A 24,435-nucleotide genomic window follows, 5' to 3' on the forward strand; every position below is an offset into this window, starting at 1 on the left:
GCCCTTCCCCGGCTCCTCGCGGCGCAGCGGGTTCCCTCCCCTTGAGCGCCGCGCTCGGCCGAGACCCGCCTCCGCCGCCGGCCTCGCGAGGGGGAAAAGCCGCGCCGGGCGGCCCAAGAGCGGCGGGCGGCGGCGGCCGCGGCGCGTCGGGGCCGGGGCGGCGAAAGTGCCTGCGGGGGGCGGGCGGGCGCGCGGAGCCGGCCGCCCGGGGCTCGGCGGCGCGGGAGCCGGAGCGGGAGCCGGCGCGGAGCAGCGGCGGCAGCAGAAGCAGCAGCAGCAGCAGCAGCGGGACGCCGCGTCCCGAGCGGCCGGCGGCCGGAGCTCGCCCCGCCCCTCCCTCCTCTCCTCCGGCGGCGGCGGCGGCGGCGGCGGCGGCGGGCGGAGTGAGCTGCGGAGCCTGGAATATGGTCGGGGAAATGGAAACGAAGGAGAAGCCGAAGCCCACCCCAGATTACTTGATGCAGCTGATGAACGACAAGAAGCTCATGAGCAGCCTGCCCAACTTCTGCGGGATCTTCAACCACCTCGAGCGGCTGCTGGACGAAGGTGAGCCCCTCCCGCGACCCCCCGGCGCGGCGGCCCCGGGATGGCGGGGCGGCGGGAAGGTCAGGCGAGCGGGAGGGCGGGCGGACGCACAAAGGCAGGCAGGCCGGCCGGCGGGCGGGCGGGCCGGAGGGCGCGGGCGGCTCGCGGCGGGGCCGGGGCCGGGCCAGGCCCGAGGGCAGGCAGGCGGACCCGGGAGCGCGCGGGGCTGCGAGGCTGGCGGGGCGGGCGGGACGGCGGGGCCGCGGCCGGCTCCCGATTCCCGACGGCGCGGCGGAGGGCAGCCCCGCCATCCCGGCCGCTGCGGCCGGGCCCCGCGAGTTCCCCGAGCTCCGCCTCGCCTCGCCCCGCCTGCCCGCGGGGGCCCCGGCGGAGTGGCCCCGCAGTCCGGGAGCGGACTCTTGGAGAGGTTCAGACATGACGTGGGACACCGAGAAGTAGTGCTTGTGTGGCCGGAGGCGAGGACTGGATGACAGAGCGGAGCACTTTTTGTCCTTTGTTTAGGGAAGCTAGAACTGTTCGGGAGTTTAACTTCACTTTTTTTTTTTTTTTGGTCATGGTGGTGGTGGTGGTGGGGGGGGAGAGAGAGAGGGGAGTACGAAATACCGCGATGACAGACCTGAACGGAATCCGAGTTTGGGAGAACTGGGGCGGAGGGTTAGCTCCCGGCGTGGCCGCCTGCGTTTGTAGGGCGGGGAGCTGGAAGTTTGAAAGGACGAGAATAAAATAGAGCGAAAAGTTTGCAGGAGCCGAGTTGGGAGCGCTGTGGGGAGCAAAGAACGGCTAGGAGATGAGTGCTGGTCAGCTCTGGAATTCCTTTCAGAACTTCTCCCAGCGGCGACCTGGAGTGTTAGTTTCCAGTAGCTGTGGCTTTGTGTGGCCTCCCGGGGCGGGGCGCGCGGGGGGGGGGAGCGCGGAAAATAGGACCAACAAGTTCATTTCGAACATCCAGGAGCGGGGACTTTCTTTTCTGTTTTTTCAAGTCTGCGGGAGGACTGTCTAAAGGAAGCTAAAAAGGGTGCTGCTGTGCAGTCGAACAATGGATTTTAGGATCTTGAGAAGAATCTGGGAAATTTTCAAATCTAGCTGGAGAAAGCAAATCCTCTGCTTTTAAGCAGCTGGCATGTCAGGGAAGAACAAAAGACTGGATATGTCCGAGCTAAAGGATGGTTAAACAATCATCCTAAGAGCTTCTGTTGGGTAGGAGCCATAGGACTTAAAACAGAAAACACTCGGCTATTCCGCGTGAACGTAGACAGTAACACATCGAAAGGGGCATTTTCCACTGTTGGGACCGCGTGTCTCTTAGTCTCAAATGCCCCGGAGAAAACTTGAGCTGCCCCTTTAAGGGGTTTTGCCTTTCCTATTTGTGTTGGCATTTGAAAGATTGTGGAGGCAGAAAACTTTCTGGAATGTCAAAAAAAAAAAAAAAAAAAGGCTGGAACTCTTAAATTGAGTATTTCCAAATGTGAGCGCTAAGGGGCGCCAGTTATTTTTTTTTAACCTTGGAAATGTTTGGAACAAAATACGTAGCTTGCTTAATTATTGACCTATATTGAATTCAGTAGAAACTTAAATTTTAGGTGACTTAATCTGTCGTTATTTATCCACAACTGTGATTACAGAGAAAACACCTAATACACTGTTATTTTTTCACTTGGCTTATTGGTTGTTTTCATGGTATTAGTATCCATTTTATGATGAAAATTATAATTTTTTTAAAAGTATAGTTTATGGGGAATCTCTTACACAACTAGACAGCATTTAAAATGAATTACAATGCATTTTTAAAATGCTGTGTCTACTCCAGTGACAGTGGAGATTATAAAAAGTTTGGATATGCGATATAGAAAACTAGTAGGCGTTCCCTGGGTTAGTTGTGGAAGGCTGCTCGTGTGCCCTTCAGACTGCCCAGAACGGACTACCTTAGTGTGAGGTTGGGGGAAGCAGCCACCTGGGGGAATTTCAGGGTGTCACTGTTCTGCGCAGGCTCGTTTGAGTTTGCGATGTAGAAGAAAGCTTAGGATTACAGTAGTCAAAATAATACTTGCTTTTTTTCTCTTTTCATGTTTTCTCCATCTCACACCTCATTCTGTCTGTACTTGGGAATTTCTGCATCAGGCCAGTGTAAAGATGGGTGTTTACAATAGACAGTGGAGTGAGTAGGAAGTGTGATTGTTTTCATCAGACCAGCGCAGGAAAGAGGCCAGTCCTTAGGTGTTACAAGCTTTTTCCTGTACTTGTTAGTCTTACTATAAGTTTAACTTGACTTAAAAATACTGGTTTCTTCCCCACCCTCGTCCTAATCTTCTTGCTAGATGGCCTAATTGTGAAAATTGGCAACTTGTGCTCCCCCCTTGGTGGCCTCTCATTGTCCACAACAAATTAATCACGACTTCTGTTTGTGGTCAGGGATTACACTCTCCTTTGTCTATAATGCTTAGCAGAAAAATTACTTTTAAATTCACATAAAACTAACTTTCACTTTAGGGATTAAACTGTTCAGTGCCATTAAGATACTCTGCTCTTTGATAATGAGAAATTTTGAATGGGATTAATTGTCCAGCAATCTTATTTGTAAAATACTTTTCAAGCAGTATTAAAAGTGAGCTTTTAATATAGTTCCTGTTTGAGAATTTTCACTTGGCTAGTTAGTAGATTTGGGAATGAAGTGTTTCTATTTTTTCCTACTTGTTAAAACTTGAACGATAGAGAAAGACTCCATTGATGCTTGCCAGCATAAAGAGGCTGTAGTCCGAAATCTAGCTAGGTAGTCAGTCAGTTCTTGAGTTGTTGGCTGTTGATTCCACTCGGTGAGCTGTGTCAGTCTTTCCCAGTATCTTCAGCAGGGGTGTTTTTTAAGTTTGAAATTGTATTTTAGGCTGGGTAAATTCTGAAATAAAAGCTATAACTTGAGTTAATACTTCTTAAGACTTAAAGGATCGTTTATTTAGAGGTTAGCCCAGGACTACAAATGAAACGTGGGTCTTAAACTGCTTCCTCTTCAGATTTTAACTAACCCTCCATACCATCCCTAAGAAAGAACAGTTACACACAAATTATTTTAAAGACTTTTCTTTGTCATGAAACTCTTAAAGTAGTTGAATGCAAAGCATGTTTTTTTAAATAAACATTTTGCAATTTAGTGTTGAAAATGAACAATATGTAACTCAGAAAAATATCAAGCAGAGGAAAAGAGAATACTTAGAAGTCATACTTAACCATCACGTTTCAAGTTTCAATTCATTAGGCAGGTTTATGAGAGAGAGCAGCTGCTTATATGAAAGTGAAGTGTGTGGTTTGATGAACAGGGGCAGTTTGAATCTTTATGGGAGCTATCAGAAAGCCTAGAGTATAATTCAGGAAAAGTGAACAAATATATATATATAAGTGTTTCCATTAATGGTTTGAAAATGTTTTTAATCTCCAGGTAGCCCTTTTTTAAAATAAAATTTCCCACTCTTAAAATGTGAGAATATTTTTAATTTAATATTTATTTATTTTAATTGAATATTTTCAATTAAAATTGGCTTTGCTAGGTATTTTCCATCATGTTTATCTTTGAGGATGTATTCATTGTTGCACATGTTATACCTTTCCTTGAAATCTAGTTTCTTTTTGGGAAAATTTGTTTGTTCATAAATGCTATGGCTTAAAACCTTGCATGCCTTAGATATTGAGAGGACTTAGGTTATGTACTTTGTTAAATTTTTAGTTTTTCTTTTGTCTAAAAAACAAATTATCGTTGACTGTAGTTATTATTTGTGACAAAGGGATTTTACTTAAGGTGGGGTAATTAGTCTGTTTTGGGAGCTGAAGCACTGCTTTGTGATCCGAAAAGAAGAGCTGTAATAAGCTGGTATTTGCCACCGCTCTCTCCAGTATGCTCCTCTGGAGAGATCGCAGCTCTATGTATACCGCGGAAAGGACCATTTGCATCTCGCACTAGGTCACTTTCTCTACATTCACACTGCACTTTGAAACCGTAACTGCTCTAGAGGAGGAGAGTGGTGTGGTCTTTAAGTGTTATCTGGTTTACATCTTTCATAGTGAAGGTTGTACTCTTAAACATATAACACAGTTGAGTTTATACTAGAAACTATAAACTTTGATAATCACATTTCCCAGTGTATATGGATGGTATCATTGCCTTTTCTGAAATGAATATGAGAATATCAACTTAAAATTTTTGGTTTCAGTGAAAGTGAATGTGTGCGATGATAAGGACCTTCATAGCTGTGTCCCAGATCTGCATTCGACCTTTTAGGTGGCTTTTGAACATTGTATATCCCTGTTAATTGTGGTCCTGTCACTGTTCTGGAGCCAGTTTCATTAGTTTCCCATCAGATCAAACGGTTTCTACTATCCTAAGGGAAATAGAGTCCTGTGACAAAATAAGTATAACTGTTGCTGAGACTCTTACTGAAACAGGGTTAAGAAGCCCCCCTTTCCAGCTAGTTAGTATATTTAGGTATTCAGAGAATGGTAATTAGACCGTTTTATTATTATATGGGCAGCTTTTTATAAACATAGTGGAACTGCACTTTGATTTGAGAAATTCAGTGTAGTGAACGCAGTTTGTTTGATGATGCAGTTGTAAGCAGACATGACCCCTTTCTGTCTGAAATGGAATGTGCTGTGACGGTACTGGGTTTTGTTTGCCGATAGCTCAGGAGATAACTTTCTGCTCTTAGTATTGTCATCTGTTGTGGGAATAGCTAAGAACCTGTTTTAAGGCTGAGGGAGGATGGTGGGAAATGGACCCATGTTAGGAGGTCATGATTAGAACTGTGGGCCAGTTTCTTTACATGGCTGACTTGACTATTTCATCTCCGTTCTTTATTTGACATTAGGGCAGTGCAATAGGGATTATAAGTGCAAGATTTTCACCCTCTGCACTGATGTCTTTTAGGAAATTATATTCCTTTATAAAAACTTACATTTTTTTTTTAATTTTGGGAAACTCATGTTGCTTATTTGCTGTCCAAGTAAGATTACTTATATTATTTTCACTAAATATAAGCAAAATAAGCATAAGCACTAAACTTGTAAGTCAATATAGTTTGTCATGTTGATATAGCTGTGTTAGGAAAAAGGTCTATAAACACCATTTGTGACCGCTGCTACTTTTTATGTAGTTATCACCATTGGAACTTAGATCTGATTGGTTTCTGTGTGCCTTAGTAGAAGTGATTCGCTGCTTGGTCCAGGTCAGAGTCTGGTAACAGACACGCTGATGTTTTAATTTAAAAGTATGTCAACAACAACTTTTGATTTCTAGTTTCTCTTAATATGCTTTTAAATAAAATACAGAGGTGGAATTAAACACTAATACTTTAAACATGTAAAGAAATTTTGTAATAATTAGTGATAGCTTTGGGAGGTTAGAGAACAAAGGTTCATGTCTTTTTTTCCCTTTAAAAATCCCCTCCACCCCTTGTAATATCACTATTTGTAGGTGTTTAATGTTGATTTTACTTTATTACCATCAATGAGAGTAGGAATTAGAAGTATAAAATTCCTTTGCTTAAGTAGGGTAAGTTTCTAGCCATTTCTTATCCCAAAACGTCAGTCTATAAATAGAAAAATCTTGAATCAGTGCTTAGTGTTTGAAAGTTTTGGCATTTTTGGAATTATTTAGATAATTTTTTTTTTTTTTGGCCATTTGCTCCTAAAATCAATATATAGGCCTTGCATCATTACTGCCATTTTAAAAACAGAATTTGTCAAGTTCAGATTGTTTTGGATCCTCTTCTAAGGGAGTAGAGGGCCACAAAAACATGTAAAGACAGTTCAGTCCACAATCTGGTCCTGTGTTATGGTCATGATATAAGGAAAAGGCACGCTTGAGCGTGCTTGTACAAGTCTGTGTGTGTCCATAAAGGGAGACAGCAAGTGCGTGCTAGTGAACATGATGAAGCTGGTGAACTTCGTGGAAGGCAGGAAGCAGGTTTTGGAGGTAGTGACTAATTTGTTGGGCTCAGCATTGAACCAGGGTGTCAGGTTTTAAGCTATGTTCTGGCTTTAAAATCAAGTCATTGTAGAGTCAGTGGCACAATCACCTTAGTCAGTGGTAAGTTATTGTTGAGCTAATTTTGTGATTTGAAATGCATAGGCCAAAATCAAGCAAAAACATTTGTTACAGTCTTCAGAGTATACCAAGGAAAAAATAATAGGGATTTTTGGGGGCTGGAGAGATGGCTCAGCAGCTAAGAACTGGCTCTGCTCTTCTAGAGGACCTGGATTCAATTCCCAGCACTTACAAGATGGCTCATAACCATCTGTTAGCCCAGGTCCAGGGGGATCTGCGCCCCCTTCTAGCCTCTTTGAGCGCCAGTAACTCTACACAGTGCACAGTCATATGTAAAAATTAAAATAAGTAAAATTAAATAAATAAGTAAAATTAAAATTAAAATAAGTAAAAATTAAAAAAAGTGGATTTTTAAAATTTGAAATGTTTCATAAACTTCCATATCCTATTGTTTACCCAGTTTCAAAATTGTCTCTTAAATAGTGTGGAAGGGAGTATAGGATTAATGGGTAGAAAGACATTTCTGGGATGTGTTTTAGTGGAGGGAAAATCAGTGTTGTATCAGTACTTCAGAACTGTTAGGACCTGAGATCAGAAGGCTGTATAGATAGAGCAGTCTGGAGAGGGTGGGGACTTGTCCTTGTCATAAGCCAGACTGTAGCAGAGATGGCGCTGGACTCTTCAGTCTCTACGCTGGTTTGTTTTAGGATGTGCCCCTCCTGGAGGGAGACTGAGAAGACAAGAGTTGCAGCAGATTTCCATACACTGAAAAACTATTAGTGCTTCCAGTTGTGAACAGAAAGAAAATGGGAATGTTTTTTGCCAATTCTGCCCTGTGTTGGACTTTAACAAATGCTGGTCAATTTTTGGAGCTAGAATATATATTCTTTCTAAAATAGCTGAAAATAAGACTGTTGTTTGACAATTGGGATCCTGAAAGTGAGAAACTAAAGGTGTGTTTAGAGGATTTAAATATACTCAACATTTCTGTAACCAAAGGATATGACTTCAATTTTTAAAATATTATTATACAAATGAATTCAGTTTTCATTTACCACTGTTGCTATTTTTATTACTGTTATTTTTGGTAACTACTCAAAGGAAGCAATATTTTTGATTAAACAATTTAATATGGAGGTTTATTGCTAAGTGATTAAAGCTGGGAACATAAGTTTGCTTCAGTTTCAGATCTGAATGGGGCAATAGCTTGTTTGTTTATCTACTTATTTATTTGTTTGTTTTTTTAAATCGTTGAGGTAACTGGAGAATGATTCAACCTTCCTAATGCTGGACCCTTTAATACAGTTCCTCATGCTGTGGTGACACCTTCCCCCAGCTATAAAATTATTTTCGTTGCTACTTCATAACTGTGATTTTGCTATTATTATGAATCATAATGTAAAGATTGATATGCAGGATATCTGATACATGACTTTTGTGAAAGAGTTGTTTGACCCCAAAGGGGTCTTGAGAGTTTGAGAACCACTTCTCTAAGGGAAGACGATTGTGAGCCGAGAAGTAGGTGGAGGACGAGTGGCTGTTCATTTTTAATTATATTAAAAAAAAAAAGAGACGAAATAGAAAGTTCAGTTCTTTGTTAGCCATGTTACAGTCATTTTATTACTTACAGTTGTGGCTAAGGATTGAATCTCGAGCCTCATATATGTTAGGCAAATGCTGTATCATTTGTTTTATTCTTATAAATGGAATTAACTCCCTTTCCAAACAAAATCCAAATAAATATTCTGAGGTAGAAGGATATAGTACGTAGAAGACTGCTTATACAAGATTTTTCTGTCGGCATTTTTAGGTTCCTTTTGGTAGGAATCATTGGGTAGAGAAACATGAAAGGTGGAGGAAGGTGTTTTATCCACGTGCTTGTCTGCTAGCTTTATGTACTAGAGAATCTCCTAACTAGTAGTTTAGTGGTCATGTAGAGCTGAAGTGTCAAGTAGAACTTCCTGAGTAGTGGCACCTGGCCTTGGTGGCTTGGTAGTCTTGAATGAAGTGAATGGGAATAGAATAGAATAAGTGTGTGTGTGTGTGTGTGTGTGTGTGTGTGTGTGTGTGTGTGTGTGTGTATGTGTGTATAGCAACCCCAGTTTTGGTTACTTAAGAGAGAATTGAACTTTTTTTTTCTAAGTGAAAGAATGAAGAAACTCTTGCTTTTGTTGTCTCTTTGGAATTAATTGGCTTGGCTTGGTGAGGTGTTTGTGAAAGTGATGTCATTCGTGTGTTCAGTATATGTTACAAAGTATAGTGAAGATTTTCTGAGAACCTTACTATAGTTGTTATGTTGTACTTAATTATATTTTCAGTATTGATTAAAATACAGTAGAGATACATTGGTATCCCATTCTTAAATTTTGTATTTTTCAAAATTAATATTTTCAGTTAGTGACACCACATTAACAAAATAGATTAATGTGTAAACAGTCAATACTCAGATTTCTGTAGTTGCATCTATAATGTTCTTTATACCTACAATGTCCAAACCAAATAGTTGAATCTTGTTATAATTTAAAATCCTTTAAAATTTGGAAACATCTTTGAAAAATGCCTCACTTTACCTTCTGTGTTGGGGGAATTGTTTGTTCCTTTATGCTTTGTATCTTTAGTAAGTTGGAATTAATTTGGTATTTGTTTTGTGTGTTTAAGACAGGGTCTTTGCTTTGTATATCAAACTAGCCTTGAACTCATGTAGTGCTGAATTTTTGTAGTGCCTCAAATTTATGATGATACTCCTGCCTGAGACAAAGATTAGTTGAGGGTCATGGCACTTGGTTTAGGGAGTTAAAGGATAAAGCAGATTGAAGTATAGCATCTTTGGAATATACCAGAGGTGTTGCTGTGTTCTTTAATTAAATTGTATCATATGAGTAGAGACAGTCAGTTTCAGTATTAGTGAAACTCAGATTCTTACCTGGATTAGAGTGCAGTATAAGAGTCAGGTTGATTCTTCTGTAAAACTTGTTTTTTTTTTTGAGAGAAAACATACATTGTATTTCAGATGTAATGTGATTATATCCAGTTGTATTCATTTCCCCACAAATGATATAATGTCAGTCTTCTTCACAGATGCAAAGATTTCATCATACATATCCACCACATTTTACATTTTCTTTACCCATCCCTCTGTTGATACATGTGCCATGGTTGGCCCCATAATTTAGGATTTGTCCATAGTGCTGAAGTGACACTAATGTGCAGATCTCTCTGCTCTGTGCTGCTTGGAATCCTTTGGTAAACACCCAGGAGAGCTACCACTGGGTCATATAGTAGGTCTGGTTTTAAAAACTAAGGTTATATTTGTTTTGATCAGAATGTAATTCAGCTTTATGTTTTATGAATCATTTATGCTGTGGTCTTAAAGGTTGCTAATCTGTCTGAATTCATTTCATTATAACTTCCACCATGATGCTTTTCTCATTTTAATATTCTTTGAACCGTTATCTTGGTATTTGAAAGGTTGAACTTTGAACAACAGGGTAGGTATTGCTATTTGAAATCAAATCCTATTGGGAAAGCTGTATAGATTTCTTACTGTTATTTAGTCATAGATTTGCTAGCTGCTCTGGTGACCTTTTAAACTGAGCATTATAGGCACATGGATTTTCATAGATACGTTGTGGCTGTGGGTAATCAAATTGGCTCCCTTGTCTTTTAGAATGTTTCTTGCTTTTTGGGACACTGTATTCTTCAGCTACCTTGTGTATGTTTTCTGCTCCATATGTAAAACTAGCCATTTCACTAGGATTCTTTTCAGTTCTGAATGGTGTTACAGACTTGTATTAGGTGCTAACAGTATTTGTTATTGTTGGTGTGAGATCATTTTTTTTTTTGATGCAGCTAAGTAATATTTATTTAAATCAGTTTGCGTTTGCATTTTTTGATTTAGTTTTTATCACGGCCATCTTATCTTTTTTTTTTACCGTACCAAAGTAATTTTTTAAAATTTTACTTAATGTGTTTGGGTGTCTTGCCTGCATGTATATCTGTTTACAGCATATGTGCCTGATGCCCACAGAGGCCAGAAGAGGGTGTTGGACCCCCTAGAACTAGAGTTACACTTTGAGTCACTGTATGGGTGCTTGGAATCGGGTTTGGGTCCCCTGGTAGAGCAGCCGGTACTCTTAACCACTAAGCCATCTCTCTGCCCCCAAAATAATACTCTTGATAGTGACATAACTGCTTACTTGATTCTTTTTACCGTAGAAAGGAGATATTCTCAAAATCAAAAAAATCAGCAAGCTGCTAAATAAATTTAAATTTTCTTGTTTTATACATTACAAATTTTATGTGTAACTAGTGATTCATATTTCTGGTTTGTTTTGCCGTATTTTATGTGTAGTGTTTTTTCTTTCTTTTTTTTTATTCTTTACTAAATCTTGCTATTGACCTTTTGATGTCCTCATTTGCTGTATAAGCTCTTTTATTGTATCATTTTTTAGTAGCTTTTAAGTCAAATCCAGCAGAGATTAAGACATATCTTTTAAATGAGACGTGATGCGCACATACGTTTGTGCGCCTGTGATGTGGAAGTACGATCCACACCATATTTTAAAAGGAAGAAGTTTTCTCTTTAGACCAGTGCTTTGTATCTTATCATGAAGCATAGGAACAGAATAGAAAATACCAGGAAGAGTTTTGTGCCAGTGAAGTTATTTATACTTTGAAAGTTGTATGAAGTAGATAGACCTCCTTGGTAGAAATGCAGCTTTGAAGCTGTATTTCTCTGTACTACAACCTTTCTGTCGTTAAGAATCTTTAACAGTAAGGAACTTATGTTCCAGCAGATGGGGATGTCAGTACACACAAGCGCATTTAGTGACTAAAATGTGTTGGGAAGTGACTTGTCAGAAAAGAACCTTTTATCTTTTACATTGTATGGGAAAGTTCCTCAGGAATAGGATGAGTTGCAGTTAATTGTGCTACTGATGTAGAATGTTCCTAAGTTGTATCTTTAAAGAGTTAGTCTTTCAGAGACTATATGTTGACTATTTAATGTAACTAACACTTTTTTTTCTTTCCTTGCAATGTTTTCTGTTTTTATATTATTGAAAGGTTGGGGTGGGATACTAAGTTACGTACTAAGCACAGCATTTGGGCATAATCCATACAGTTCTGGATCTTGGATCAAGTGATTGTTGTTCATAGCGTACTCTTAGGTTTTATATGAGAAGAAAGTTCTTTTCAGGACCATAGTTTATTACGGCAGTAAAAAAATTATCAGCAGTTAAACCATAATCTTATCATAGTTTATTACGGCAGTAAAAAATTATCAGCAGTTAAACCATAATCTTAATGCTAGAGTTTATAGCATTATAGGATTTTCTTGTCAGTTTTTTTTTTATTCTTAAGTACATATTATATATATATTTTTAAAATGTGTCTTACAGTTGTTGAAAAAATGCTGTTACTGATTGGAAAATGTGTGCCTTTTTAATAGTTGATACATTTCCTTACATTTTTCTGGTTTATTGTATTAGTTTTTTCCAGTTGTAAAATACCACTATTTCTCAGTCACTAGAAATTAAACTCAGCATAAGGAAAGAATGTATCTTTTCTTCCTTTGTTTTTATGTGGAGACCCAGGGAGGAAGAAACTGACAGGAACCTTGGTACAACTATACCACCTTAAATTTTAGTTGTGGATTTCTTTTTTCTGTCCTGCTTATAGTAGAGATAATTGAATGCAGACGTTTTCAGGTTTGGTAGGAGAAGGGCTGTACTTGTCTTCAGAGAGCAGAAAGTAGATGAGAATGCTCAGTTTGCACGGCTTGTGTTGTGGCACAGATGTTAGACCCAGCACTGGGGAGGGAGGCAGAGGTGGGAGGATCTCTGAATTCAAGGCCAGCCTGGTCTACATGGTGAGTTCCAGGACAGCCCTAGGACTAAGTAGAGAAACCCTGCCTCAACAACAAAGACAAAGAATGATAAGTTTGATATGCATATTTTGAATATTGTTTCTTAGCCTGTAAACTTTTGAGGAGCTTGAATTCTTTCCTCCACAGATTTGTTTTATTCTGATCAAATACTCCTTATGAAAAGTTTCAGACATACCAATTAAAATGAAAAACCACATATAATTAATAGGCACTGAATTTTGGTGAATTTCCTTCTACACTTTATTAATGGATGTGATAGACTTGAGTTCACACTGAAATACTATCCATGTGTATTGTTTCTTTAAAATAAAAGAAAAACAAAAAACCGCAATGGACATTTCCCCCTGTGTGTCTTTTAGCTTACATTCTTTCTCCTTTTTTTTTTTTTTGACAAGCCATTTTGCTTTTAGGATGCCTGAGTATGTAATGTAAATGATTTACGAAGTCCATTACTAAGTCTCAGAAAGCCTTTAGTTACTAAATATTGTGACTGGGCCAATGAATACCAAACTCAGAGTTTGCATTGTGTTTAATGTGAAATCAGTGTTATTGGTGTATTAAATAGAAAGTGATTATTGTGATGTAGTGTTTTGAATTGCGGAGTATCCCATTTCACTTGCTAATTTTTAGTGACTTAACATACTGCAACTTTATTAAAGGTATGTGTGGGATATTATGAAGGGCATACTAGAGCTTCAGAATTATTCCATAGTTACTGAGTAGTTAAGGTAACTAAAACAGACTAAAGCCTGATGCTTGCTTGAAAGATTACTTTAGGAGTTTACCAGTGGTTCTGAAAAGAGATGGACTTGCTGTTCTCAGAGGATTTACAGGATTTAAGTGGAGAAGCTGTATGGGGATATGCACTAGACCTAGGAACGGTGTTCTTGTAAAGGACATTTTGAGTATAAATAGTTTAAATAGAATAAATAGTTCTCTCTGAATTAAACTTTAAATACCTGTAGTTTATACTCTGACTAGAGATAACACAAGAGCTATTTAAAGCTTTTCCTCTTCATGACTCTTAGTTGTTTTTCCCTTTGATCTCTTCCATAGTTCTGCTTTTAGTCTAGGCTTTCTTTAGTTTTAGGAGCATTCATTTATAGTGCAATACCTTAATGTGACAGGTTGCTGTACTCACTACTGCTGTTTCTTCCTTTCAGATTTTCCTTTTTTTCTTGGTTTTGACTCCTTTTGGATACCGGGTTATCTTTCTTTTGAGGGAATGAAGGAGACAGGGTCTCAGGACTGACCCTGAAGTCACTGTGTAGACTAAAGACCTGGTAGAGTGGTGGTGATCTACCACGTTAAGGCTTTGGGTTTAATCTGCTCTGCAAGTAAACAATTAAGTTAGCTTTTTTTCCCCCCACAGAAATACTACAATTCTGAAGTTTTGGAATTGGAATTTTGCAGCTCATCCACAGCTTGATTTTATATGCATATGTACTTCATTGATGAAAGTGTGAAGATACTTTATGATCTAGACCAGTGGTCCTCAGTTAGGTTACTTTCTAATGTTGTGACCCTTTGATACAGTTATGTTGTGGTGACCCTCAGCCATGAAATTATTTTTATTGTTACTTCATAAATAATTTTGCTACTGTGATGAATCGTAATGTAAATATCTGATGTATTGGATATCTGATATATTGGATATCTGATATGTGACCCCTGTGAAAGGGTTGTTGAACCCTCAGGTTGAGAACCACTGGTCTAGACAGTGCTGGTTTCAGGAATGGTAATTTGGCTCTTCTGCACAATATATGTAAGTAATATTGTTAGCAAGTAAGAGTATGGTTAAGCCTGATCACTAAGGAGAATTTTGTTGTAACTGTTAATTTCTGCAATATGGCTGCCTACCTTCAGATGTGAAGTCTCAATTATTTTAAATTTTGTTACTTAACGTATCTCCCAAGTATTTTTGTTGTTTTTTTTAAACATTTTTTTTTCAAATAAGAACAAAATTAAGCATCCAGTGCACACAGAGTTATACTATCATTAAAACCGACGTTAAACCAAAGACAAGATGCTCTTGTTCATGGTGATAGTCTCTTTTGCAGTTTCCAGCTGGCTACTATTTAGTACCATTTGTGTTGATGTTCTATATTATCTGTACTTTGTAGGCTAAGGTGAAGTTTTCCCTAAATTTTGGGAGATGATTACTTGAGAGAGACTCTAAAAGCTTATTATGTTGCTTTGTTTTTTTGTCTTCTCTTGACTTAAAAATACAGAAAAGGGAAGTGAGGGCTGAGGATCTGTTTCAGTGGTAGAACACTGTCTACATTGCTTTACATATTCAAGGCCCTGAGTTCAGTCCAGTACTGGGTCGGATGAGTAAATAGAAAGTGAATGTATTGGGTAGGAGAATAATAGTAATTAAGGAAGATCAAAAGTAAGATATGAGTTTGAAAAACCCCGGTTTAGTTTTTTTTTTTTTTTTTTTTTTTTTTTTCCGAGACAGGGTTTCTCTGTGTAGCTTTGTGCCTCTCCTGGAACTCCCTCTGTAGCCCAGGCTGGCCTCGAACTCACAGAGATCCACCTGGCTCTTCCTCCCAAGTGCTGGGATTAAAGGCGTGCGCCACCACCGCCCGGCCCGGTTTAGTTTTTAGGTTATAGGAAAATAGTATTTTATATGGTGGTAAGGAGGAGTATGATGGTATTTTATTTTTCACATTTTCTTTTCATCTATATGAATTTTAATTTTCCAGGTATGAGTTAGCTGAATGCCATAGGCCATATAATTGTAACAAGCTATTTTGTCACATGATAGCTAAAGGTTCGTCTCAAGTTAATCAACTTTGAATATATTGAATTATAAGTTACTTTGTAGCTCTGTAAAGATGGCTTGAAGCCAGAGGAGGGGAAAAGAGTAAGAAGGTATTGGAGAGAGTGGTAGTAATAAAAAAGAGGATTTTCACTGTGTCCTGAGGCTTTCTTTATTTTCTCCCCCAATTTTTTTTTTTTTTTAAATACATCTTACTGTAGCTCAGGCTGGCCTTAAATTCCTTCTCGAGGGCTTTGATTACAGCTGTGTTTTCATCCTGTCTCCCTAGACATTTGTGATTTTGTAAATTGAGTCTCTTTGATTGTCCCCATTAGCAATATTTGTATCCTGACTATAAATAATAAACAATTCTAAATGTTAATCAAGAGAAATGCTTTGTTAAAAGTAAAATATGCAGGCTGGAGAGATAGCTCAGTGGTTAAGAGCACTGGCTGCTCTTCCAAAGGACCTGGGTTCAATTCCCAGCATCCACATGGCAGCTTACAACTGTCTGTAACTCCTGTTCCAGGGGATCTGACATCCTCACACAGACATTAAAACATCTGTGATACAACTAGTTTTTGAAAATATATTTCATTTAAAAATGCTGGTTGTGATTAATAATACTAATTTAATGTTTGTGGCTTATACGGTTACCAGAAAGTTAATGTTGACTTTTGTTACAGTTTAATTTTTAAAGTCTTTCCCCTTAAGCATCTTATTGGATGCTAGGAATATAGAGATGAGTGAGATACAACTAACTGTCTGGAGAAGATTTCACAGAACATGCCCACCTTTAAGGATATACCTTATTTTCTTGCAGGAACATTACAATTTCTTTGAGGGACATATGTTTTATAATCTGATAATTCCTCTTTCTAAAGCTTAAGTGTGAGATTGAATTCTTTTCTTGTCTCTACATTCTAAAATGAAAATACCAAGTATGCTTATGAGATTTGAATTTTTAGCTTACTAGCCAAGTTTGTTAACTGCTGTTGCATAGCTAATCTGTAAAAAAACTAAACTTCACAAGTAAGATTGTTTTTCTAAATATATTAACTAGTTTAACTGTAACTATTTGAGAAGTGTTTCTTTTCTGACTCCCCTCCCCCAAGCACATCTTGAAAAGAAACTGTCAGGCAGGAGCGTTATGTACACGTTTGCTTTTGACTCTTGGCCATGTGCCCAGATGGTACAAGGTAAACTCTGAACGAAACCATAAACTTGTACACAATGGAATAAGAAGATAAGCACTTATTTTCTAGCACCCAAGAATGGTGTCTTTTTATTGGACTTTGGAAATATTCTAGATATTGACTTCATCTTTGTAGTTGTTTACAGATTTCAAGTTTGGGAGCTGGAAGTATTATATCTCAGTAGTAGAACATCCACCTGTTAGTACACTAGTTGTGGTTTTAATCTCTATCATGACAAAGTAAGAAAAGTAAGTTAAACAATTAAAATTGAAACATTGAGAACTGAATGTTTAGTTACATTTTATCAAAAAGCCTTAAAGATTGGTATTTCCATAGAATTTAGTGTCCGTAGGTTTCACAGTTGTTACAGATGTTCTTTGTGTGATAGGCTACTGCAGCGGGTTGGAGAAGTTAATGTTTGAGTGGATGTGGTGGTTTCCTTAGAATGGTCTTGCTGTTAGCAGTGAAAAATGTTTTCCTTACAGTTCTTGTGCAGCAGGCCATGGAGTAAAGCACATTTTTATAATAAAGGTGATGAATTTAATCACAAACTGGCAGCCAAATGGAAACTGCAGGCCTTGATACTGGGAGAAAATTGCCTATAAAGCAACTCTTGAGAGAAGAGGCTTTAAATTTATCCACCCATTTCGACATTGAGGAGAACATAGGAATCAGAGGATATTTTGTTTGGCCTGCTTAGTTCAGATAAATGACACTTGAGTTTTCTACTTAAAAGCTAGAGACACTTTACAGTTCCTTATAAGCTTACGTGTTAGTAATACATTTTTGCTTTTTAGTAACTATTTCAAACAGTTATTACCTTTTCAGTACATGATGTTCCTAATGAATTAAAATCCTTTTACTACTATGGACTGTATTTCATGTTTCTTCTGTGTATGTGAGGAATTGTACTACATATATGAGGAACTACACTTTGAAGAGGCAGAAACTTACAGAATGCCATTGGTCATTACTTTACAAATTTTTTTTTGTGTTTTTGAGAATTTTGTACATTGTATTTTGATAATACTCATTTCCCTTCTCCATCTCTTCCCAGATCATTTAATATCCATTCAGCTTTGTGTCGTAATTTTTAAAAACCTATCACATTCTATAGGTGTTGATACTGCTTGTGTTGTACCTAATTGTGCTATCAAATTTGAGCAGAATGGCGGAATCTAAGCTCATTTTCTTTTATTTACTCTAAGTGATTAATGCTTGTCATTTCTGAGGGGTAAGCCAACCCTTGATACAATATACAGTATTTGGAGTGTTTAACTCTTGAGTCTTGGTACATTGTAGCATGCATTTTGAAGTACCTTCCCCAGATATCCATGATTATACATAGCCATTAGTAGATGGCCATTTCAGATTCAGAGAATTATTTGTGAAAGTGAAAATTGAAAACCATCCAAGGATAGTAAATGTTCTAAATGTGAAAGTGCTAATGCAAAATCTAAAAAGTTGTTACAATAACATTATTAAGTTGGGTGTAGTGGTACACATACCTTTAATCCCAGCACTCAGGAGGTAGAGGCAAGGAAGGTATGGATCTCTGAGTTCCAGGCTAGCCTGACTTATGTGTGAGTTCCAGGACAGCCAGGGCTACATAATGAGACTTTGTCTCCATAAAAATAAAACCAAAAAAGAAAACAAAAACAAACAAAACAAACCACCACCACCACCACCACCAACAACAACAAAAACAAATGGGGAGGAGTGATTTCAAATTAAAATATTAAAAGTATAGGATTTTAAAGGGAAATAAAGATTATTTTGATAAGGTTATATAGACTTTTTTCTTTTGAATTTATACCCCTGATCTAATTGATCTTACTTTCTGGGCAATACAGTATAATAAGTATGAAGAGTGTAGTTGTGGTAAATTTGTTCTCAAGTATAGCATTAGTTCAGTTTTTAAAGCAGACATTGGAACTTAATATTTGATGATTAAAAAATAGGGTAGAAGGAAGAAAAGGGCCCTACAGATGTCCTGTAGTCCAGAGACAATTTATTGATGTTATAGATTAACTATAATGATACGAAAATCAAGAAATAGTGTTTCTTTTAAAAACACTAAAATACGAACCAGTAATTGCATCTTTTTACTGAAAGTAGTTTCATTTAATTATTTTTAAGTGCTAATAAGTCTTTGGAAGAGTGATTATATTACATCCATATGAAAGGAGACCTTAGCTTGTAATCTTGAACATAACCCATCTTACCATCACTGAAATTTGCACTGAGAGCAGTGTAAAAGAAGTCAATGCTGGCAGGCAGTGGTGGCGCACACCTTTAAATCTCAGCACTTGGGAGGCAGAGGCAGGTGGATCTCTTGAGTTCCAGGTCAGCCAGGGCTACACAGAGAAACCTTGTCTTGAAAAGCAAAACAGAAACAAGTTACTTAAAAAAAAAAAAAAAAAAAAAGTCAGTGCTGTCATTCATTTATTGGTGACACATCAATTGCTTGGTCATCTGTTTTGTTTGACTTTAGTATACTGTGGCAACTTTAAAACTTAGAGCCAAGATTAATATTCCAGTTATATGAACCTCTTATGCCTGATCAGACAATTGATGTATGATAAGCTTTATTTTATTTATATTTATTATTATTATTTTTTTCAAGACAGGGTTTCCTCTGTGTAACCCTGGCTGTCCTGGAACTCATGTAGACTAGGCTGGCCTCGAACTCAGACATCCACCTGCCTCTGCCTTCTGAGTGCTGCAACTAAAAGGTGTGTGCCACCACACCAGAAGCTTATTTTCCTTTTCCTTTTCCTTTTTCTTTTTCTTTCTTTCTTTCTTTTTTTTTTTTTTTTGAGACAGGGTTTCTCTGTGTAACTTTGGAGCCTGTCCTGGATCTCACTTTGTAGACCAGGCTGGACTCAAACTCACAAAGATTTGCCTGGCTCTGCCTCCCGAGTGCTGGGATTAAAGGCGTGTGCCACCACCGCCCGGCTCAGCAGCTTTATTTTTACTTGTAGCAGAACTTAAAATTTCATGGTTTGACATCTGAGATGAAGATGAAATCAGGTATATACAGGCATATAATCTGCATGTGCTTGTATATACTTGAAGACTGGAAATAGTGTATGTGTACTTAAGTTTTAAATAGTTACTGTTTTGTGTAGTAGGCTGTAAATGTAGCATAAATTATCAGAGTATAACTGGTTGAGTGTAAGAATCACTTGTTTGTAAGCTGGTACTAAATTCAGTTCCTGTTGACCCTGGTTGACAGGTTTACTCCTTTCTTCCTTTCTCTAGTTCGTTTTTTCAAGGCAGGGTTTCTCTGTATAGCCCTGATTGTCATAGAACTTGCACCATAAGTCCTTTTTTCTTTCTTTTCTTTTTTTTTTTTAAGAAAAGATTTTCTTATATTATGCCAAATCAAGTTCAGAGCACAGTTACTATTGTGGTAAATGCTCCTACACTGTTTCAGATTCTTGATGTCAGAATTAAAGCATCTCAAGTATTTAAGATCTTGGGTTGTTGGGAAAGGGTTTGGGAATCATGTGTTTTGAACAGTCATTCAGATTGCTCACAATCACAAGCTCTCTGGTATGCTGTGAAGGAAGACAGTGCTTGTAGTACTATAGTTTCATGTTGACATTATCAGATGGTTTTCTTTGTTTTAGGTGACCATTTTCATTATGATTTTATACAAATGCACCTTGTAAGCTTCAATATATATTAAAAACTGAAATGTTACCCTCAGTCCTCCTTTACCCATGTTACTCATTTGAAGCCAAAATAGGTTTAGACTTAAGAAAACTAGTTAATCTAAAGAAAGATTAGCAAAAAAACTTTGACCCTTTAAAAGAATATAGTGTGAGAAAAGTGCTAAAGAGGCCATTTGTCCTGAATATATGTGTGTGTGTGTGTGTGTGTGTGTGTGCACGTGTGTGTGTGTGTGTGTGTGCATGCGTGTGTGTGCATGTGTGCATATGTATGTGTGTGTATATATATATATTTTGTGTGTGTGTGTGTATATATGTATGTATGTATGTATATATATATATTATGCTGAATGTGTGTGAGGTTATTATTTCAGTAGTTTATAAGATATGATAGTTGAGAATGTAGGTAAATGTGTTACTATGTCTTTACATTATACCTTCATTTTCCTATTTATGACTCATTTACAAATAGTATATACTAGATGCTTTGTCCGAGTATTCTTTATGCCTAGAGCTTTTGCGTAACAATAATCTACTATAGCAGTGGATATAGGTTGAACAGCATTAATCTGAACATTTAAAAATTTTCAAAGCCAAAACTTTTTAAGGGTTGATGTGATGTTGTAAGTGGAAAATTCCTCATCTGTTCACCATAAAAATTGGAACACATTAAAAATATTGTGTAAAATATGTGTATAAGATGTACATGAGACATAAATGAATTTCTTATTTAGACTTTGGTCTCATTCTCAAGGCAGTCTAATCATGGATGTGAAAACATTCGAAAATCTGAATATACCTAAAATCTGAAACACTTTTTAGATAATTACTCAGTGGATCTTCAACCTGTGCTGTAAACTACCCATCAAAATGTAACATGGAGCCTATGGGAAACACTTTATATTCAGACTACTGCATTGACTAATACTATTGCTTTGGAAAAACATACATAGACATGTGTTTGTGTATTTATCTCTTTATCATATACATATATGCTCTTAACCTTCACAGCATTTTTTTTGGGTGGGGGGAGTTGGGAATAGCTTTATTTTATAGATGCACATTTAAAAAAATGTTCCTCACTATTGGTTGTATTTTAATCATTTTGTCACCTGTTTTGTAAAAGTTGTAGCCAGCATGGTGGTGTACACCTTTAATCCCTGCTCCCTGAACTCCAGAGGAAGAGGTGGGTGGGTTTCTATGAGTTAGAGGATGGTCTGGTTCACATAGTGAGTTCCAGGCCAGCCAAGGCTATAACGAGACTTTGCCTTAAGAAAAAAAAAATATGTTTTTTTAAAGTAGTATTTTACTTAATTTATGAACTGATAAGTTTATTTAGTTCTGAACAGAGTTGGAGAGTCAGTTTTTTCTCTTATCTTTCCTTGTCCTTCCTAATGTGCACAAGACATTAAATTGTCTTTAGTCACTACCTCTCTAAGGATATTTTGACTGTAAATAGCTTGATTTAACAATGTCATTCTGTAAAAAAATACTTTTCTTTTTACTTAAAAACTGGTCAGAGGCAGAGGTGCATGAACTGTTGAATGCTGTGGGGTTTCTACATTGAGAGTCAGACCTGTGCCATTCCTCTTCTCGAGAAAAAAACAGAACAACATACTTAGAAGATGCATGTTAGGCTTCTTTCAACACTATTTACTCCATTAATAATGATTTTCTTTTTAAAAACTATGTGTTTTGTGCGTATGAGTGTTTTTCCTTTGTGTATGTCTATGTACCATTGCATGATCTGCTAATGGAGGCCAGGAATGGCATCTGGTCTCTTGGAATTGAAATTACAGTTGTGAGTTGACATGCTGGCAATTGAACCACTGTCCTCTGGAACAGCAGCCAGTGCTTTTAATTGCTAAGCCATCTCAGTTATTGATTTTTCTTAAACTGTGTTTACTTTATGTTTTGATGTTTGGTGCACCTCTTACTGTGGCTGCCAGCATCTGAGAGTTGACAGATTCTGCCACCTCTTATCACTTGCTTGGAAATAAATATACTGGGGATTGCTAGTGTCCTTTGAATCATTCTCATGCCTGTGAAATTACCCAGATGGTAGAGGGGCTTGGTAGTAAATTATGTGGTAAAGATTAGTCATCTCCAGTAACTGGACTGAACTAGTTTTTCAATTTCTGTGTGACAGTACTAATGAAGTACTGTTTGGAATAATTAAACATCCCTTTTATGTTTTTGTTTCTTGTCAATAATTTAGCCAAGGTAGGCCTTTGGCAAAGACAGCTCTTTGTTGGTAGAAGTTGAGTTTGTTCTGAATATTTTCAAGAAAACATCAAGAAACAGATGCCTAATTTGTATGATAACCTACCTGTCTAAATCTTAGTGTGGCTGTTGGTAAAATACACAACTGTTCATTAACCTCTTTGACAGGTCTCTGAATAAAATAGAAAATGCCTTGAGCACGAAATACAGAACCACTTGGCCCTCAAAATGATAGCTATTATTTAAAAGAACAGTTGCTACAAAAATGGCATTAGTAATCAGAAAACTTAAAAATACACTAGAGGTATTCATAATTATTCCTTTTATTTTATGTCTTTTTCATTAACTGTTTCATTAACTTAATTTTTTGTCATCAGAGTGATTAGAAATTCAGTTCTTTCTGCTCTTACTTTCATCTCTTTGTAATCAGTAACATGAGAATTTTTGTGTTTATAGAGTTTAGTATTTTTTCTAGTGTAGAGATCAAATGAGGCTATAGAGCTGTGACTGCCTCTGTCTCTTTTTAGCAATGGCTTTCTCTAGTGTTCAGGCCCTGAGATACATCCCAGAACACCCAGCTTCATGCATTATTTCTATTACCATTACCCTCCAACCTATTTAACATGGAAGCCAATTCTCACTCCTGGAAAACTCTAAAGTTCCTGGTTCCATAGAAAGTATTCAGTCAATAATAACAGAACATGTTTTATTCTTAGGCATTATATAAATATTTGCTGTTTAAAATATGTCCAATTCAAAAGTTTACCCATAGAGTGACTTCAGATATTTCTGTAGATCGTTGAACATGGTGTACAGATCAAATGACAGTTTGAAAAAAATAGGCTTGGCTTGGATGAGTATTTTTAATTCAGCCTTTGTTCCAGTTTTAACTTGGGTATGCCCTTCTTTGCCTCATTATCACTGTCTTTCTACTTTTCCCTAGCTTCAATTTTACATCTCTTTCCCCATTATTTTCCTCTTCCCTCTCTGGCTCTTGTTACTGGTTTTCCTACTCATGGCCACTTGCTCTAGAAGCTACCAAATTTTATTTTGACGATGGAAGAGTAATGCTGGAGATATGTTGTATGAATGAAAGAATACAACATTAGAGAAAACCCAGGTTTGAAACATGACTTTGAATTACAAGTTAAGTGATTTTAAATAAAAGTACTTAAACTTCATACCTCAATTTTCTAACTTTAAAATGATAAGAGTAGTCCTTAACTGTAAGGAAATCTTCCTAATTACACTATGAGGATAAATCTCTCATATCCAAGATTGACTTATTAGAAAGATGTGTAGGAAGAAATAAGGCCTTGCTATCTTAAACTCTTAAGTTCTGTGCTGTTATAACTATCACAATTCAAGTCTTTGATTTCCATTAACACCTGGTTGTGAAGTGTAAATTCTTTTATAGGAAAGGTTTGGTTAATGGCAGAATAGTGGTCGAGTAGAGCTAGCTGAAAAATGGGTTTGCAAAAAATTACGTGTAGAGGGCTGGAGAGAGAAGGACCTAACTTTGATTTCGAGCACCCAAATAATAGCTTTACAACCATTGTTATACCAGTTCCAGGGTATCAAAACCATCCTCTGGCCTCCACAGACACGAGACATGTATATAGTGCACAGACATATATGGAGCCAAGACACCCATACAGTTAAAACTAGATGAATGAATTCAAAACTGATCTGTGTCTATGCTTCTTGTACAGTGTTCTGGTGGGCTTACTTTTCCATGTGCTTTGTTGTATGTGTGTGCTTTCATAAGCTCAGTCTTGAGCATTAAAGATAAATCAGAAAAGGTCAGAGTTCAGTTTTCTCACTTGAGGACTCAGATTCCCCCGAGTAGTGAAGTTCTAAGAGCACCTCCTACTCACATAGATGGCATGACCATAGACAACATAATACTTGTCGGCATAAATCCCTTAGATTATGTTGTAGGTTGTTTTCCCTTTTGTTTGTGAGTCTACCCTTTAAAGGCTGAGCCAACTCTTCAGCCCTGTTGTAGGCTTTTTAAAGAGTAGAAATTCAGTAAAAGGTAAGATTATTGGTCCTTGATATTAGGAAATAGTTGATACTTTGTTGAGAGGCTATTTACCTCAGTGCTTTGCTTC

At 37.7% G+C, this 24,435-nt stretch overlaps 1 protein-coding gene across 5 annotated transcripts in view; it reads left to right on the top strand.

The window, feature by feature from the left end:
- The first annotated feature begins 329 nt into the window (after window positions 1–329).
- The window catches only part of Qki (QKI, KH domain containing RNA binding), a 132,834-nt gene continuing 108,728 nt past the window's right edge, over window positions 330–24,435 (top strand). For 2 of the 5 annotated variants that reach the window (XM_028866650.2, XM_028866652.2), the window contains exon 1: window positions 332–546. In XM_028866650.2, the coding sequence (XP_028722483.1) occupies window positions 405–546 (142 nt within the window). In that variant the 5' untranslated portion in view covers window positions 332–404. Of the gene's footprint in view, window positions 547–24,435 lie in introns of all 5 variants that reach the window. The other 3 variants (XM_028866651.2, XM_028866654.2, XM_028866653.2) reach the window with 3 other exon arrangements.

The sequence above is a fragment of the Peromyscus leucopus genome, chromosome 8a, assembly GCF_004664715.2.
Source record: "Peromyscus leucopus breed LL Stock chromosome 8a, UCI_PerLeu_2.1, whole genome shotgun sequence".
NCBI lineage: Eukaryota > Metazoa > Chordata > Mammalia > Rodentia > Cricetidae > Peromyscus > Peromyscus leucopus.